This window comes from Poecilia latipinna, unplaced genomic scaffold, assembly GCF_001443285.1.
Source record: "Poecilia latipinna isolate Pla-1442-1.1 unplaced genomic scaffold, P_latipinna-1.0 Scaffold304, whole genome shotgun sequence".
Taxonomy (NCBI): Eukaryota; Metazoa; Chordata; class Actinopteri; order Cyprinodontiformes; family Poeciliidae; genus Poecilia; species Poecilia latipinna.
The window spans coordinates 457,317-476,273 of NW_015112920.1; the positions used below are offsets into that span (position 1 = coordinate 457,317).

Sequence of the window (18,957 nt, forward strand, 5' to 3'; positions counted from 1 at the left end):
TCAAATCCAAGAATGTGTAAATAGAGGGAGTTTTCCAAATGGCCCCTAATTTTTTTTTTTTTTTTTTTTTTTTTTTGTGGGATCAGACAGTTTAGAGAACTCAGCTTTATAAGTTGGAACAATTGACCTAATGATATATTCGCTGAGTTTGCCTGCCAGTAAAGCCAAAGCAGTTAGAAAGAAGAAAAATATATTTTCCTGTTTTGTCACTGAAGGTATTGCATCAGAATTAGGGGTGGTCTTATGAGCACAACATCCTCTCTGGGGGTTACAAACTAGTTACTAAATCAGCCAGCATGCCAGTAGAAGTACTCTGACCTCACTTAGCATACTTTCCTCTCGACTCTCATCTGAGACTGTCTCTTGTGTGGGCCTTTCTTAAAATGTTCATTCAGGTTTACTGTTTTGTTTTAAAAGAATACTCTTGAGTAAAATACAGCATTGTGTAAAAAGGGAAATGGTGCGCTGGTTAAAAGGGATGGCTTCAAATTTCAAAAGGATTCCCTCACCTTTGGAAGAAAAGGTTAGGATGGCAAGGAGGATATGAAGATAAAATGAAAGTGACAAAAGTCACTTGGATGTAATGGGTTAATTTGAATGACTGATTTGGATTAGTCAAAGAGAACTGACAAGTAATCTCAGAATGACAAATGGTTTTTGAGCTTATTGTTTTCTGACATTTGTCCTGTGAAGATTATCTTTTTGCCAGTTTCTTCCTGTCATTTGAACATTTTTTGGGAAATTCCAGCACAGAAAAAGGAGGAAAAAAAGGACACTCTTCCGTGGATTTTGAAAGCAGTGACACTCCACTGGCACACAGGAGTTAACTGCATAGTTTCGTCAATGCAAACCAGATGTCAAGCACTAATGTATGGCAGTATTTTTTTTTTTTCCAAAAGGAAGACAAATGTAGGCTAAAAATGTCCTCCAGTCATGATGATATAGAAATAAATACAGTCATTTCAGTTTCAAACTTCCTCTCAGGGTGGTTGGGTCAGTACTGCATGGTTTGCAGTAATTGCAATGTTATTGTTTGGCAGAGTATTGTGGAACAAGCTTTTGGAAAGAAAAAGATGACATGAGCCGTCAGTCACATTTTCTAGTTGAACTACAGTGCTCTGAAAAAGTATTTACCCCCATTGCAACTTTCCTCAGTTTTTTTTTTTTCTCCACATCAAAATAACTTAATGCTATACCAACATATGTTGAGTAATTGCAAAAAGCAGTTTCCACATGATTACTTCATTTAAGGGAAGAAAAAGCTACCCATACCACCTTGGCTGTATGTAAAAAGCAATTGCTCCTTTAACCTAATAACTGGTTATCCCTTCCTGGCAATGAGTCTTTTACTTCACTGGAGGAATTCTGGTCCAGTCTGTCTGACCGTATTGTTTTAATTTAGTAAAGACAATGTTTTATGGAGCATGAACTTTAAAGTTGTCCCACAGCATCGCAATTGCATTTAAGTCGGGGTTTTAATTTGGCCACTTCAAAACTTCTGTTTGTAGTCTTTTGAGCCATTAAGACATGAATTTACTGGTATGCTTCAAGTTAGCTTTCCCTGCTGCATAAGTGAACTGCACTTGAACTAAAGGCCACAAACTGAGACTGGACATTTTCCGTCAAGACTGCATAGCAGAGAGCAGAGTTCATGGTTCCATTGATTGTTGCAAGTCGTCGAGGACCCGAGTGCCTTAGATGGACAAGTCTTTGGCACACTATTGGAACAAATTTGATTGTGCCTCTCCTGAGATGGTTCACCCCTGTTCCAAGCCTTGGAGACTGATTCTCCAATGTTCTTGACTTTTTTATATATACATTGTGTTAAATTTTAAGGTCCTTATCCTGCTTCATGTGGTCAGACAAGTTATTTTCAAGTCATTTCCTAATACTATTGGTCAGGTAGTTGTTAATTTATGAATATATTTTCATGCAGAACTAGGTTTGTTTAGGTAACTTTTTTCTCTTATTAAAGGATTGTATTTACTCTGCTTATTTTGTCCAATATTGAAATTGGTTAGTCAGATGATCTGAAACATTTAATAGTGTCACAAAAGCCAAGCAAGAAATTTGCAAGGGGATAAATATGTTTTCACAGCAGTGCATGCAGGAGTGAACATTGGACATGCTGTTATTTTCTTTAGCAGTTCCTTGAGTCTGAACTTGCCAAACAGCTGTCGCAGTATGACAAATTTGTGTTTTAACTTTAGCTAAATAAATGTCAGCACTTTATCTACCAGACCTTTGTTTATCTTTTGCAGATCTAGTCCATTTGATGAATGAGGTTATAAGATTTTACACCATAAATAGCTCTTCTCTAACCCCGTGGTGGGCACTGTATACACTACAGGCTAATATCAACCCGTATCTCCACAGTAGCATAGTTATTAAATGTTGCCAAAGAGGGAATAAATTACAAAGAGCAAAGTGACATTTTCTGCTACAGGTAGTAATTTTCTTCCCTTTTGTTTATGATGCTGGCTTTGACTTAAACCTTTTGTCACCTCCCACTCAACACCAAGCGGTGTTTAAGAGCTCAGGGACAATAACAGGTTTGTGTTCCAGTGTCTGGTCCTGCAGCACGTACCTTGTCGTCAAGTCTGACCCAGCTCACGCTGTGGAGCAGTCTCAGGTGTGCCTGGGTTAACCTCAGTCTGCTTATTCTCTGTCACTAATGTTCTTACAAACCTTTATCATCTGGGTAATGTGCCGTTGGCAGACCTGGTTATTATTTATCCAAGAAGGAGAAAGAACAATTATGACAACATTCGTAGTTAATCCCAAAATTTACCAGCCCTATTTTAACAGTGGCTCAGTTCCAAACTCCCAGTATAAACTCAGAGGACTGTAGATTGCTTTTAAGTTAGCACTCCTGTTAAAAATGTGTATTAACATAAATAACTCTCTTAATGCAGAAAGATCTCTCAAATCTATCTAGGTTCTAAAAAAAAAAAAAAACTTTTAATGTCAGTACATTAATTTATTCTGGGGAGGAAAAAAAAACAAAATCACTTGATTTGTGAGTGCCTAAGAAATTCTAATTAGTTCTTCATATTTTCTTGTTTTAATAAGATATAATGCTGACATGACAGAAAGAATGAACATTCCATTGTAGTCTACTGAACCTGAAATTGTGTGCTTTGGTCAGATCAGACTGAGATGTATTTTGCGACAATAACTTCCAAGTAAACAAACGACATTCAGGTTGATTCAGTTTTGTATCCTTTGTATTTCCAGAATCAGCCATCAGAAGTCTGTTTAAACAAGACTGCCTGTTTATAAAATGAGTCTGTATGTAGATCCCCTTCAAGAACAATTTCCTCTCTTCCTGTGATAAGATTCATTGCTTCAGTGTGTCCTTTTGATTATTTCTCTACATTTATCTGATCTAGTGAAAGCCAAAACACAAAACATTGAAGTAATTAGGTAATTAGTCAAACAAAAAACAAAAAAACAAACACGCACACACGCACACACGCACACACACACACACACACACACACACACACACACACACACACACACACACACACACTCACACTCACACACACATTCTCTGTGTCCAGCTCTGTTTTGCGTTACTGTGAACTGGAAAATCCAAATGTTTTTATGTTATTTTATTTAATTTTTTTTTATAAACCAATTAGACAACAATTAGTTGTGGTTAGTTTTAGACTCAATTAGTTTTGTTGTGACTCTTAAGTATGTAATGTGCTGAAAAACATACAATGAATCCCTCTGATGCTGTGTTGTAAATTTCTTTTTCTGAACCATTTGAGAGTATTTCAGCCGTTGTGTTTAGTCGGCAAAATAAAATTCTTTCAAGGTCATGAGGTGGAAAATCCATTTGACCACATCTCTATCAAGGGGCTTTCATGTGTCGCAGGCTTTAGTTTACCTCATTTTGAAGCAAGGGATGATGTTTTATCTGTTTAAAGCTGTCCAGAAAACTGAATGGATACAATGTGATGATGTCTTGTCCCAAAAATGTTTTTTCTCTAAAGGGTAGCATTATGTAAAATTTATTTTTTTGAGCTTCAAAAATATAAAATAAAAAATAAAAGTTATTTCCTCATCAAAAACATACCTAGAGTGTTGCTTCTATTCTTTCATGCAGAATACATGAATTTTCCCACGCAGTTCCTTCAGACTAGCAGCAGCAGCAGCAGTAGTTAAACCTGTTGGAAATGGGTGCCTGCTGAGCTTATTGTACACATACCTTTAAAAAAAAAAACACTTGAGTATTGAAGTGTTTAAGTTCAAATGAGTTCAAATACTCCACACACTTCTTCCACTGGTGTCTGAGTCGATTTGTTGCCAGAAGATCCGTCCAGACAAAAGCGATCAAGTGCCCCTTTTTAGCTGCTACTTTGGAAGTACATTAAATGTTACTGAGCACAGTAAAATCCACACATGCTGAAGTATCCACTTTAACTAAATAGCCCCTCAGTCATAATAGGCCTGTAAAACGCAAACTTAACAATTTCAGCAGTTAACCTTGTGCTTATCCACTCTGGTTGGCTTTATAAAACACCAAACTACTTTATTACAAACTTTTGTGCTGAACTTGGCTATTTGAAATCACATATCAGACAGAGACGTCTGGATCAGTGGGCAGATGAATGGCTCAATGCCAATGTCTACAGGTTTGATATTTCAAGAGAGAGATCACTCCCAACTCAGAGTAAAATCATTACCAGTCAGCTTTATATAGAACGGAAAATTCTACTTTTCAATACTGTAACTACATATTAGACAAACCTTAAAATAAATCCAGATGCTTGAAAAAAAACATCCATCATCAGGATGTTTCATAATAAAAAGGTCATTTATAATAAACCACTTAGTTTCCCAAATGTCATATATAAATAATGAATGTGAATTCCTGTCATTGAATAAATTAATCTTCATGACAGGCTGAATTGAAATGTAGAAAAAGTTTGAAAGTGATATTTATGGTGACCTCCTTGCAGGATGTTTGTATAATTGAGTTAATTGTGAATGACGTCATCATGGGACGAGTAGCAACTCATCACCGCAGGAGTATTTCTGTTTTCATCAGGATGGTTAGGCAGAGCTGTTGTCCACACGTGACATATCAGATCAGCTACTACCACACTGAGACATAAGCTGGCTGAGGTAGGATGAGCTCTCTCTGTGTCTATGCTCATATGGATGGATGTCAAGCTTTATCTAGCCTTATTTTCCAGTGGATGGAAGAAAAGTGGGAAGGTGGGAGACTATCTTCTATCAGGCTCCTAAGGCTTTTCATTTAGAATTAGGCAGCTAGTAAGCAAAGTTTGAGCTGGGGATTTCTGGCCTGTGGGAAAGAAATGAACTTGGTGCATGCTAACTCTCCAGCAGCCGTCCATGACTGTTTCTCAGGAACAGCTTTGATGTTGGTTTGGATGCATCAGTCTGTTCTGTGGTGTCTCACAGTTGTCCCTGAATATGACCTTCTTCTGCCAATCAGGGAGTGTTGTGATGCCTAGCAGAATGCAGCCTTCACATTCTTGCCTTATCTCATATCCACATGTGTAACAACAAGCTAAGAATCCAGCTGGCTGTTTGTAAGTGATATTTGTGCAAGTTCACATATGCCTAAATAGGCAACATTTTTTTTTTGCCTTTATGCTTAGACCAAAATGTTTGCATTTATAAAAATGCGTTTCAAATAATTTAGTTGCTTGTCAAATGCTGCATTATTGGGAAATTGTGTTTTTCTTTAATAAAAAAAACAACAAAAAAACAGGAAACTTGGAAGCATAAGTACCTTGTGTTACATTGATTTAAATCTGGCATAATGCCTGCAGATATCAATGCAATGACAAAATCTATAATTTGAAATTTAACACTAAAGTATTCGTGGAACATGTTACACTTCTTCAATTACCAATATTTTGATGTACAAAACCCATTGTTATGAGTGTGATATGTTTCAGTAAAGCATAAAATAATGCAACTGAAGTTTACATTACTGGCTGGAATCTCTTCTCCATCTTTTAATGGTGCCTCCACTCTATGATGTTTTGTTTTCATTGTTTTTTTTTTGTTTTATAATTTTCTGATATACTTTTTTTCATTGTTGTATTGCTCAGCACTGCGTAAAACACCTTTTTAACGATGCCAACATAAAGGCAAGATGTGAAATAGTTTAACCCTTGTGTGTGCGAGGACTGAGGCAAACAGAGGACTGTGGCAAATGATACAAGTTTTATGTGTGTGGGGTCGATTGGACCCCATTTCTAGACACAAGGGTTAAGAGTAATTTAATCCTGAACAGAAACACCTTACCAGATACATTCGTGTTTAATATTCATGCTTCTATATTTTTGTCCCACCGCCATTTAAATACAATAACTGCAGTTCTCTATGAGAATATGAAAATGTTACGTTAGTTGTCGTCTGTTGTAGTAACAGCTGGGACTGGTAGTAACCATATTGCATGTTACGTTGATTCTGTAACGTCTTGAATCTTTATGTCTGAATAGTTATTTATTTGCAATACATAATTTGCTTTGTGATGCCATTTCAGGAAAAAGTAGGAATTTTTCCTAAAAAGGTAAAACATATATTTGAGGCCCTTTAAAGGTACTAAGATCATGTGCAATACTAACACAGACTGACTGTAATAATGCATACCTTTGTATAATCTTCGGAAGGTTGAAAAATACCAAAAATAGCTCAGGACAATAAATGCGACTCTTTGTTCCGTGTTGGTACAATAATGATTTCCTTGAAAAAGCCCACAAGTTTCCCAGGGGCCTAAAATCAGTCATAGCTCTGGTATTTTGGAGGATTATTAGTAAAGTTCTGAGTCTGTGAGCACTGGAAATAAAGGAGATGGACCTCTGCTGGGAAGCAACCAGAGTAGAGGCTGTAAACAGAGCTGTGAGAAACACAGCCTCACGTCTGGAACCTCTTCTCTCTTCTCTTTTGGGTCAGCAACATGTGCATGCACTCACGTCTTTGTCCGTCACCCCTGGGGTCAGTGGGTTGACGTCATGCCCCTCTCTGTGAGACCGTGTCATCAGAAGTTCATTACAGGCCTTACTTTGGCTTGTCAAACACTGATACTGGAAGCAAATCTGCAGACGAAAGATGAGAAGATCTGCCAGGAAAAACAAGCATTTGCTCTTCTTTATGAGGTAGTATGTGTTTTTTAGGCTTTCTAGTCTTTTTTTCACAGCTGTTCAGTCTTAACTGGTGTACCAAATCACTAGATCTCCCTCAGATTTTTTTTTTTTTTCTGAGAACACAAAGTATGAGGGGAAACTGTAGTATTTTGTCCTATAGGTTTTTGCCCCTTGATGATTTCAACCGTTTTTACATATTTTTTGTGACCTTTAAATGTTTTTGATCGTCAAGCAAATTTTAAATCAGACAAGGACAATACAATACAAACGGTTTTGGAGTGACTATTAGACTTTTTTGGGTGGGGGGATAAAAGTCTTTCACATTAGTCTGGCCTTATGCAATGAACGTCTTCCTAACCCTAGAAAGTAGTTGTACCACCAGTTGCAATGGTGAAAAGAAGTTGTTTACATTACTCTTGAAATCCCCAGACAAGTTTTGACCCTACAGAGCACCCGTCCCTCACACGGCTCCACCAGACTAGCGGCAGCAGCAACAAGTAAGCGTGATGGAAATGCATGTCTGTTGAGCTCTGAAGAACATTTGGCATCAATGGATGTCAGGAAGAAGCATTGTTGTGATAACAAGATGAAGGGAGAGTTGGACAAGGTTGGAGGTTCTTAAAGAGTCACAGGCCAATTTCAAGGAATCAGATATGGCTATGATGCAAAGTCAAGTCAAGTTTGATATGTGCAACATTTTCATAACAACTGAAAGTGACAATGTTACTTGATTGTGCTATAAAATGCGACTCTGTGCCAATACATGATAACCCTTCATTACCAAAATACAACAGAATAGACATTATTCATTATTTACAAGCAAAGTTGTTTTTTTTTTCATTAACAAATCTTTCAGTTCTGAAGCATTCCCACAGGATGACAAACCACCAAACTGGCTGTCAGTACTGTGTTTTCTTTTACTGAAATGCTGTTTTATGTTGGATATGATGTAACAGACAGAAGTCAGAACATGATTTGTTCATATTATGAAACATCTTCCTTTTGACTGGTTTCGTAGTTCTACAGGTGGTAGTCAGACAGTAGTCAGACATGGGTGCTGCTTGTCCAATTAAACTATAAAAATGTGCTTAATTACAGTTAATTCAGGATTTAAGAAGGAGCAGGGCAGTGTTATATTTTCATATAGAACAAATTATTTTGAGTAGGTATGAATTCAATTACCTTTTGAAAACTGTTTTACTCTGGTAATTTTTGTCAGAATCAGAATGCTTTTATTGTTATTGTACGGAAGCACAACTAAACAGTTTCAGGACAGCCTATCCAAATCTGTCTAATAGTAAATTTAGTTTTATGATCTGATAGGTGTGGCCAAAAAGCAAACACAGAATACATCTGTAAGATGAACAATTATTCTTCACCATACCGTATATCAAGTAGCATGTGCTAGGATGTAAAATTGTCTCTACTTAGCAGTTTCTGAACTCACTCTGGCAGCATTTCTGGCGTGCAGATACGTAAATTATACATGCACATTTATCTTAGAACAATTTGCTTTGAAAATTAGTGTTGCTTTTGTGTCGTCGTGAGTCATGCCTCGTCTCGTTCGCTCACCCGGCAGGCGCAGACAGCACATTCTGTACCTTTTTTACCTGGCACTGCTGATTACAACATGATCCGAGTTCTCCTTTTTAGGCATATACCTTGTTGATCTAATCTCTTCGCAATCTTGATGTGAGCTTATGGTTGCAACATTGCTGGAATTTAGAAATGGATGGACTTGTGAAATTCAGCGGATGTTGAACACATGCAGACAAGTTCATTGCCTTAATGTTACATTTCACAGACCAACCACAGCTGCTCTCTCAGATATTTAGCCATAACCTCCAGATGGATATTGTAACATGAGTGATTAGATATTTGTGATGTATTTAGCCAAGTCCCTGAGTACACTTAGAGATGTTGCTGTAGTAATGTGAGCTACGGTGCTATAAACACTGGGCTGCAGGGCTGTCGTGAGTTTAGACTTCATAATTAATGTTTTAAGGTCACTGAAAGGGGTGAAAGTGCCTTGGGGAAAGATGTGTCATTCTACAGCAAAAAGCCTGTCAGAGGGCTTCATGTAACGGCTGAGAGCAGGTAAACTCTGTTGGATCGTGACTTTCTCACCCCGACTCATTAGGAGCCTTTGTCTTGCAGAAAGCTCATACAGAAACTTGATTCTCTGTTTGATGATGGATTGTGTGTAATTTTTCTCATTTTGTTCTTTTTCCTTTTCTCCTATGTCACTGTGTGTTTTTGTGTGGGAGTGTGTTTACATGCCCCCTTGTGTGCTTTTGTGTGTGTATTACCCTTGAGTGTGTAAGATGGGCAGCACGGGTCTGGTTTGAAGTTTGATTGATTGTTATATCAGTGTTGATTATTATTCCTGGGTGGTGGGAATGGATATCCAGCCGTGTGCTCTGCCAGAGGACCGGATCACTTATCACCGGGCTGCCCTCCAGCCATGTCGTAACACTTAGGCAACCTGATATTGTTGCTGTAATACTCTCATAATGTTATTCTGTGACTTTGTTGTGTGCTCCGTCATGGTCAGGGGGCACACAACATGCACCCCCTAAATCTATGGGAATTATGTAGTTTTTACCTTTATTCTGAAAAGGAGCTATTCGTTCAGGGATCTTGGTATTTATATTAGGGCTATAACTAATCAAGTACTCTACTGAATCAAGTAGTCAGGTTTATGTGTGCTTCCCTGCAGGCATTAGATACGTAAAACCACATGAAGTATTGAGCAAGAGATTCTGACCTAACGGTTCAGAATTCAACACCTAATTTACAAAGACACACAGACAGTCGAACACATTAATACTTGTCCTTTCTGTAGTTTTAGCAGCAGATATTTATTCTTTATTTTCATTAGGTTCCATTTTTGGTCATGGTTTCATCTAAGCTGAGAACAGCCAAATATTTTTGCTATAGCATCTGCTTCTGCTGATGCTGTGACTCTTCCTCCATTACTTCCACATTTTCTCATCCTCATCTCTGCATCTTTCTGATTTATTTACTTTTTTCTTTCATCTGTTTTTTTTGTTGTTGTTGTTTTTTAAAACACTGTTGTCCTGACCTTCCTCTCTCTGGGTTGCAGGTTTTCAGAAAACTACAATGGCTGACCGATTCGACTGCGATAACTGCAAAGAATCCCTGTACGGCCGCAAGTACATCCAATCTGATGACAACCCATACTGCATCCCCTGTTACGACAGTCTGTTTTCAAACACCTGTGATGAATGCAAAGAGCTAATTGGCCATGATGCAAGGGTAAGGCTTCCATGCTGGCATGACCAGATGTGTATATAGCAGTGCTACATCGTACATGAAAAAAATTGCACGTGAAAAACGATGTATGAAAACCTCATATGTAAATTTCTTTGCTGTGTCCTTTACATGGCTTCAAAAAACTGCAAACAGGAGTTCTTATGTGCTTCTACTAACAGTTGCTTTCTTCTCGCCACTCTTTGTTGAGTGGTTGACTCGTCTCCTACCTGAGCTATTGATCACTACAGCTTCTCCAGAGTTGACATGGTCCTCTTGAATATTATTGTGATAAGTACTTTCCTTGCCCAGCCTGTCAGTTTGGGTTCAGATTCAGCTGTAGCTTAATCCCTTCATTTTCAGATTATGGTCTGAACAGTGCTCTAAGCTGTCCAGAGTGTTTGGGAAATTGTTTTTTTTAGCTTAGCTGCTTTAACCTTCTTTACAACTTTCTCCCGTGACCTGCTTGTTGTGTTTGTTGGTTTTCATGGTACTGTTTGTGCACTAATGTTCTCTAATAAATCTCTGAGACTCTCATAGAACAGCTGCACTTGAACTGAGTTTCAGTTGCAGAAAGGTATTAAGTAGGAAACTTCTGAAGGCATTTGCTTGACTGGATGTTATTTAGGAGCAAAGAGTTGCTGAAGACAAATTTTCTTACCACGACTTTTACATTTCTATTTGTTTTTGTAAACCCTCTTCCCAGCTTTGTGGCAATTAGTGTTGGTCTGTTGCATAAAATCCCAATGAAAAAACATTAAATCTTGTGGTCGTAACCTAACAAAATATGAAAAAAGCTCCAAGGATTTCAGTTCATTTGTAAGGCACTGTAGGTTCGCCTTGTTTCGCTTGGCACTCTGCGCAGAAATCTGGTTGTCACTTTAAAACTCCTCTCTGCTCCTGTTGTAAATATGGGTCCATGTTTACTTTATGTCTTCCTGTCATTCCCTTATTTGGCCCGTTTGATTCCCAAGTTACTGACAGCGAGACTTCATATCTGTGGAGTTTTTACAGCTGTAAAAAATGACTTCCACTCTCTTCATTGTCTCTTTCCCTTTCCGCTTCTAGGAGCTCTTCTACGAGGACAGACATTATCACGAGCATTGTTTCCGTTGTTTCCGCTGTGACCGCTCGCTGGCAGATGAGCCCTTCACCAGCCAGGATGATGCGCTGCTCTGCAACGACTGCTACTGTAATGAGTTCTCCTCCAAATGTGTCGCCTGTGACAAGATCGTCATGCCAGGTGAAGGTGAAAATAGATATAGCAATTGTTTTCTTTTTTTTTTTACAAATCCAATTAAATTGTTTGGTCTTTTTTTTTTTTTTTAAACAAGAAAAAGCCATAAATCCATAAAAAAAACTTATGGAAATATTTGTTTTACAATGCATACTTTTATTTTCCCTCATGTACAAAGCCTCATTGTTCCTCCTCTTAAATACCATGTAGTATGCAAACTTGAATGATAATAGGCAAATGATTTTGGAAAATACAAGAGAGGTATCTAGCTGGGTTCAGCGATGAATGAAAGTAGTTGCATATTAGATGAAACAGAGAGGTGAGAGGAAGAAAATTCAGAAAAAAAGGAACAGGAAAAAAAAATAAACAAGCAGGTGCCAAGGTCTCTCTGGATCACTTGTTGTCTATAAACTGAATCCTTGGGTATGGAAGCCTACAAGCAGAACTAATGACAACAGGAGATAAAGAAGTCAGTTAGCCAGCACCTATGCAGCACCTTGCAGAGCCCAGAACAATTCCACTGCTGTTTATTTAGAAAAGCTCAAGTGGCTCAAATTCAGAGAGACTGCTGATTAAAATTTTGTAGAAATTTTATGTCAAACGTAGACTCTTCCAGCAATCTTAGGAAAAGTTTATAGGAAAAGACAGATACCGCAGAAAACAGTCAAACCTTTAGTCATGCTCCTACTGATGTCATTTCACAAAACTGTGATGTTTGCCCTGCTTTTTGGCCATTATTTTGTGCATGCTCTGTTTTTTATGTCTGCACCAGATTTGTGGCATAGATTTCACTGAATACATGAAAACAAAAACACACCCATTAAGTCATGCAACCACAATGAAAAAAAAAAATCACATCAAGAAAATAATTTCCTAATAAAGCGCTCCAGGGCCTGACCAGATCAAGATCATGTGTCTGTATCAGATGGTAAACATATTCAGGATTGTATTCCCAAATTAATAAGTGATGTTGATGAATTTGATGACAGTGGATCAGTGCATTCTTTTTCCTGATTCACTCAAAGAGGGAAACAGACATTGTTTGTGATGTTTTCTTCGGGCTTAAACCCAAAGATAGAAGTAAGGCTGCTGATCGTTAGACATATTTTATATAGCAGCTGTTTATTGAGGTTCAGCAGTTACCTTTATTGTCTTCTTTGTTTCATGGTATTAGATGCATCTTATTTAGTAAACATGGGGGTAAAAGAATAACTCTTTGGTTAAAAAAAAAGAGGTCACTTACTTCTTGTTTAAGACTATCAAGGTGCTGTAGTGTGAGCGACCCAGGTTTCTGCTGTGGTATCATTGTTTTATAAGGTGTCAACTTTTAGATTAATTAGATATTTTCTTTCAAAATATGCTGAAAACATGAACACAGAATATTGATTTATGACTTGTTCTGTTTTACTTCAGCAAAACAAAATGAATTCTTGCAGCATTCAGATGTTGTGTGCAAACCTCATTCAGCATTACCTGCCGCAGCAGGTAATGCTGGAACCCCTTAGCTATCACAACTACATGTTTACTACATGAACTTTTTTTTTTTTACTATTGTATTTAAAGTGATTTAACTTCTCCAAGTCACTTCATAATTTGCTCCCCACTGTTAATGTTCTCAAGTTGATATCCAGCCAGGACCCAAAATGTACAACAAGCAGATTCACACCTCCAGCTGACACGAAAGCATAAATGAACTCACAGGGAAGTTGTGAAATCGTCTTTAGCAGAAGTTTTTAACAAGATTATTTGGCTGAGCTGCCTAAATGCTCCCATTGTCAGTGATATTCTATTTATCCTGGAGTCAAATCCTCTGACAAATACAGAGGCTGTGTTTCCGTCCCTGATCACTACCATCTAAAAACGTATCTCAAGTTTACTTTGGAATGTGAAACTATTTACTGCACAGGTTTTTGTGTGTTATTTTTCAAATGAATAAATACGTTTAAATACATAGCGATCTAGGAGTATATATTATTTTCGTCTTTTGCACCTCTGAGGAACACTCTTCAGTTGTTGTGAAACTAGATTTTAGACTTTCACGCCGGTCCTTGTTTTTAGCTGTGCACAACAAACAGCTCTATTATCCACCTTGAGCCACAGTGAGTCCTGCATGAGTTTATAATCTGGAAAGACTTTTCCAGGTTATTTTCATGTTTTTGATTAGGGAGCAGTGCGGCACAGAAAGTCTGAAGCACTGAAACGTAAGCAATCTGTGGAAATGTCAGCCCCACATAAACCACTGGATCACAGCATAATAAACTCAACATCCAGGGGATTTACAGGAAGATCAATTGGCTTGCGTCACAGAGGGAAAAACTGTATTACTTTTTTTTTGTTTAAAGCTTGCTGCCACTTTCTTGCCCTAGAAAAGAACCATGGGTCTGTGGTATTCGTATTCAATCAGAATATGAAATACAAGGGTTTTTATATGCTGCTGTGCAATCAAGTATCTTATTTCCCATTTTAAGTGAACGCCCTGTCATATTTTATTCCTGTCGGTCTCCTTTTTTTGCAGGTACAAGAAAATTGGAGTATGCTGGCTCCACATGGCACGAGGGCTGCTTCATTTGTCACAGCTGCGAACAGCCGATTGGCTCCAAGTCCTTCATTCCTGACAAGGACGACCACTACTGTGTGCCCTGCTATGAGGAAAAGTTCGCTCCCCGCTGCACGCGCTGTAAAAAGGTCTGTAAATCTGTCAAATATCTACAGTATAACATGGTTTCCATTATATAAGGCAGAGGAAAAACTTTTAAGCTGCAGAAACCCATGTGAGAAATGATCCCACATTTGTTCTGTTAAGGCCCTGGCTAAAGGTGGTGTGACCTATCGGGATGAGCCGTGGCATAAGGAGTGTTTTGTGTGCACAAACTGTAAGACGCAGCTGGCGGGTCAACACTTCACCTCCAGAGATGACAGCCCCTACTGCCTGAAGTGCTTTGGCAGCTTGTATGCCAAGAAGTGTGAGGCTTGCAGCAAACCAATTACAGGCAAGATGAAAGTACTTTACTTCATCCAATTATGTACATTTGTGAAAGTCAAAAACAGTCCCTTAATAATTAAGAAAGCTTTATCAGTTGGTGTGCTGTAGGTTAGAAGAACTTTTTTTGCATGAACTGGGAAAATCTCAAAGAGATAAACCTTGATTGAGCTTTATGGGGAAAACGTAGGCATTTTTTTTAGTGGCACAAACTGAAAATAAAGTTGCACAAATAGGAATAAAAATAACACCAACAAAGCCTTGACACAGGACAACTACTTGAATTATTTCCAAAGGTCAGGGCTAAAAGTTTCTACTACTGCAATTGCAGTGAAAGTTTGTTCTTCAAGAAAGTTTGATCTTGACTCAAAGATACTAAGGATAACTTCCCCCCGCTTTTTATCTGCTTATTTAGTTGAAAAGTAAAAAGATTTGATGTTTATATTTTGATTCCAGATAGCACAACAATTTTTCCTCATCTTTCATTAGGGCTTAACATATACTGTGAAGCAGTTGTTCAAATAACATAAAAATTAGAACCCATTCTAGATCTTTTCGAACAGAAAAATGCTTATTTGGCCCAAACTTCACCACGACCAAGTCTGCCTTTGTGCAACTAAACTCATTTAAAAGATCAGTCAGCAATCTCTTAAACCCCAGACTTCTTGTTCTAGGATTTGGAGGAGGGAAGTACATCTCATTTGAAGATCGTCAGTGGCATCAGCCGTGCTTCACCTGCTCCCAGTGCTCCATCTCACTCGTGGGCGCTGGCTTTTTCCCTGATGGCGACAAGATCCTGTGCCGTGACTGCAACAGCAACCTATAAAGCACTTACTTGACCTGATCTCACCATTCCTTTTGTTCTTCAGCAGCTTTTTTAAACAACCCAGATGTACCATGGAGGGTAGCAGGCTAAAAATATTCTGCCTCAGGTCATTTTAACATAAAGACTTTAGTTTCTCAAAAACCTTGTCGCGTAAGAGGAGCTACGTATGTTAGTGTGCAAAATCGTGATGTTGCAATGTTGTTTGCATACTTCAGCGAAAGTTAAAGATTGAGTGCCTTATTACCAACATTATTTCTATGTTATTTAGTGTTTAAGTGAAAATCTGCAAATGCTTGCCACTTTGCCAAAAATGTCTTAATTAATATTACTTCAGGGCTCTAAAGAAAAGACACAGAACACTGATATAGTATAAAAATGACTGCGGTCTATATTTCAGTTGTATTGTGGAGTTACTATTCTAATGCTCTTATAACTGCAGGTCCATACATTTTGAATGTTGCTTTTTATCACCTTTCTCTTATTGCTTTATTATCTTATGCCTTACCTTATGCATTTTGAACAGGTTACTGTATACAGTGACACAGAAGGAGGTGTGACACTTTTTGTAAAAAGTGGCCAAATATTGGACATACTTTTCCTTAAATTTAAAGTGAAAACATGTAGAAGATTTCTTGGTGTAGGTAGCTTTTGGTTTTCAGGACGTTTCATTTGCACTTTGGAAAAGATGTGCTTTTTTGCTTTCATTATTTACTGTTATGTGCACATAATTACACAGTTGAAACACATGGCAGAAGCAACAGATCTCTTTTTGCCATGTGTCTGCCTATCTTATTTTACATAAATGTTCAGTTCTGCCTTCTTTTTTTGATATTTTAATGTGTATTTTTATTATCTGTTCACAAAGAGTCAGTATGTTTAACTTTGAAAGAAAATGCAAAACTGTTTTGCATTGCAAAAGTATGCATGCCTTCATTTGCCACTGTTTCATTACTTAATTTGTTGGGTTTGTTATTGTTAGCTACCGTCATGTATGTCAAAAATTCCTGTGTTGCATCAAACTGTTTGCACTCTTAGCAATTTCTTCTGTTTTTTTGTGTTTTGTCACACATTTTAAGTCATTAAGCAAAATTCTTATATTGGGAAAAAGATAGAAAAGGCAGTTTTGACATCCTAATTTTATTTATTGAGGTAGAAACTCCATATACCTGGTACACTGTGAAAAGTGGACACTTAACAACTGGCTTTGTAACTCCTGGTAGCAGCAACTGTCATCATGTATTTGCATTAAGAGGCAGTGAGTCCAACGGTTCTTTGCAGAATTGTTTTATTTCAGCAACATTTGATGGTTTTCCAGCATAAACTTATTTTTTAAGTTAATTCCACAGCATCTCAATTCAATTGAGGGTTTTGACTTGGCCACTCCAAACCTTTCTTATTGCTTTGTTTGTTTTTTGAGCCGTTCAGAGGTGGGCATACTGGGATGGTACAGATTACCATTCTGCTGCATAACCAAAGAGTGCTTTCAAAGTCACAACTTGACAAACTGATGTCCAGACAATTCATGGTTGCATCACTTATTGCTGGTCATGAAGCAGCAAAGCAGCCTCACCATCACTTTACCACCATGTATGACTGCTTGTGTACTGTTCTTTTTCTTAGAACTGTTATTGTTATGAAAGATGTAACAGGATGCACATCCTCCAAAGAGTTCTATTTTTGCCTCGCCAATCCACAGAATATTTTTCTAAATGTTTTGGGAAAGAAGATGTTGTTTTTGCGGATGAGATCTGAAAGATCACCAGTGATTTTCACCTTGAAACTTTCCTATTGATACCATTTTCTTAGTGTTAAATAATGAACAAGGAAATTAACTTGGGTAATTGAAGCCACTAACTTTGTATGTTGGCTAGGCTCTTCTGTGATCTTCTGGATGAGTCACCGATGGGCATTTAGAGTAATTCTGGCCATCCAGCCACTTTTCAGAACAATTTCCACCTTTCCATGTTTTATCCATTTATGGATCGTGGGAAGATTGATATCAATGCCTTTGTTTACATTTTGCATATTGAGCTTTTTTTAATCCTACTTTATGTTGTCAGAGAGATTTTATTTATGTGTTTTCATTCTTCATACAGGTCAGGCAGCAATTAAGGCTGGGTGTGGCTAGTGAAATCTAACTTGGCCTTTCCAAAGGTTTTGTTAATCATAGTAGATTTATAGTTACTCAAGGGAGGCTGCTAATCATTTTTAACATAGTTGTGGGTTGGTATGCATAGCTTTTATCCCTTCTAAATGAAATCATCTAGATTTTTTTTAATCATTAGTCTGGTAATCTTTCTCTGGCATTAAAATTTGTTTGATGATTTAAAACTTTCAAGTGTGACAACAAAAAAAAAACAACAAGAAATCAGTAATGAGGCAAATACTTTTTTTCACAGCAGCACAGTTATAATATTTGTTTTGATTATTTCAGCTTTGATGCTGGTGAGTCAGAGTTGTTCCAATACATGTTTGAAGATGAAAAATATGCCATCAAAATGATAATCTTTTTAATTTACTGTAAATCAGTTTGTGATTGTTGTGGATAAATTGTTGCTTCTATTTTTAAAGATCAATTAAATAAAGTGACACTGACTGATTTGTGTTTACAGCTTTCTTATATTTTTAGATGTTGTGGTTATGCTGAAGATCTATTGCTAGACTAAGCCAGCATGGCTTTCTGGTGACTTGTGTTTAAGGCCTAAGCCAAAGAAAACCCCTTTGGAGTGATCAAAATGTCTTTCTAGGAAAGAAAGTGTGTGTGAGTCCAGCTTAGGAGAGAGGGGGTTTGAAATTGTGTGTGTGAGAGAAAGTGTTAGAGAAAGCATGCATGTTTAGCAGGAAGTAAAAAGCGAGTGTATTCATACACTTAAGATAATCGTATGTGCAAGTACAAAATACATAACAAAGAAGCTCATGTGTGTCGTTTTGCCCCTGATTGGACATGAATGCACTCCTGTTTATGCTGAGTCGACTGTTTTCCTGCCTTGATGGAGTGCACATACTCCAGATCCACTCTCCTGTCGGCTGTTGGCGAAATGTCCTCCTCCCTGCCTCTGTTTCAGATTTTTTCACCAAAAAAGGAGATGGAAAAGTCATAGCTGCGTGGGGGAGGGCAATGGTGGAGCACAGAGAGAGAAATGAGTGTGGGAGAAAGAGAGGAGAGAGACGGAGAGGGAGGATGTTCACATCTGGAGTTACTCCATGGCACTTTCATCTGGAGGGGGGTCAGCTAACACGCGGCCCCCTCTGGATTTACTAGAAGAAGGGACAAGAGGGGAAATGATGGGCTAACATGAAGGGTCAGAGGCTGAAAATGAACTGTGTCAGACAAAATCATGGCAGTGGTTATACAGATCATATGATCGGTCTTAAATGAGGATCTCCTTTTCCATTTTCTCGTTTTTCCATGCTAAATATGTAAAAAGAAAAAAAAAAAAAAAAAAAAAAAAAAAAAAAAAAATAAAAATATATTTTTTTTTTTTTTTTCTATTTTTTTTAGTTT

The 18,957-nt window shown here is 37.7% G+C and overlaps 1 protein-coding gene across 3 annotated transcripts in view; it reads left to right on the forward strand.

Moving 5' to 3' along the window:
• The window catches only part of fhl3a (four and a half LIM domains 3a), a 34,070-nt gene extending 18,532 nt beyond the window's left edge, over window positions 1-15,538 (forward strand). For 2 of the 3 annotated variants that reach the window (XM_015034564.1, XM_015034565.1), the window contains exons 2-6: window positions 10,243-10,415; window positions 11,478-11,658; window positions 14,162-14,331; window positions 14,450-14,636; window positions 15,301-15,538. In XM_015034564.1, the coding sequence (XP_014890050.1) occupies window positions 10,260-10,415; window positions 11,478-11,658; window positions 14,162-14,331; window positions 14,450-14,636; window positions 15,301-15,452 (846 nt within the window). In that variant the 5' untranslated portion in view covers window positions 10,243-10,259 and the 3' untranslated portion in view covers window positions 15,453-15,538. The remainder of the gene's footprint in view (window positions 1-10,242; window positions 10,416-11,477; window positions 11,659-14,161; window positions 14,332-14,449; window positions 14,637-15,300) is intronic. The other variant, XM_015034566.1, reaches the window with a different exon arrangement.
• The last annotated feature ends 3,419 nt before the right edge of the window (window positions 15,539-18,957 follow it).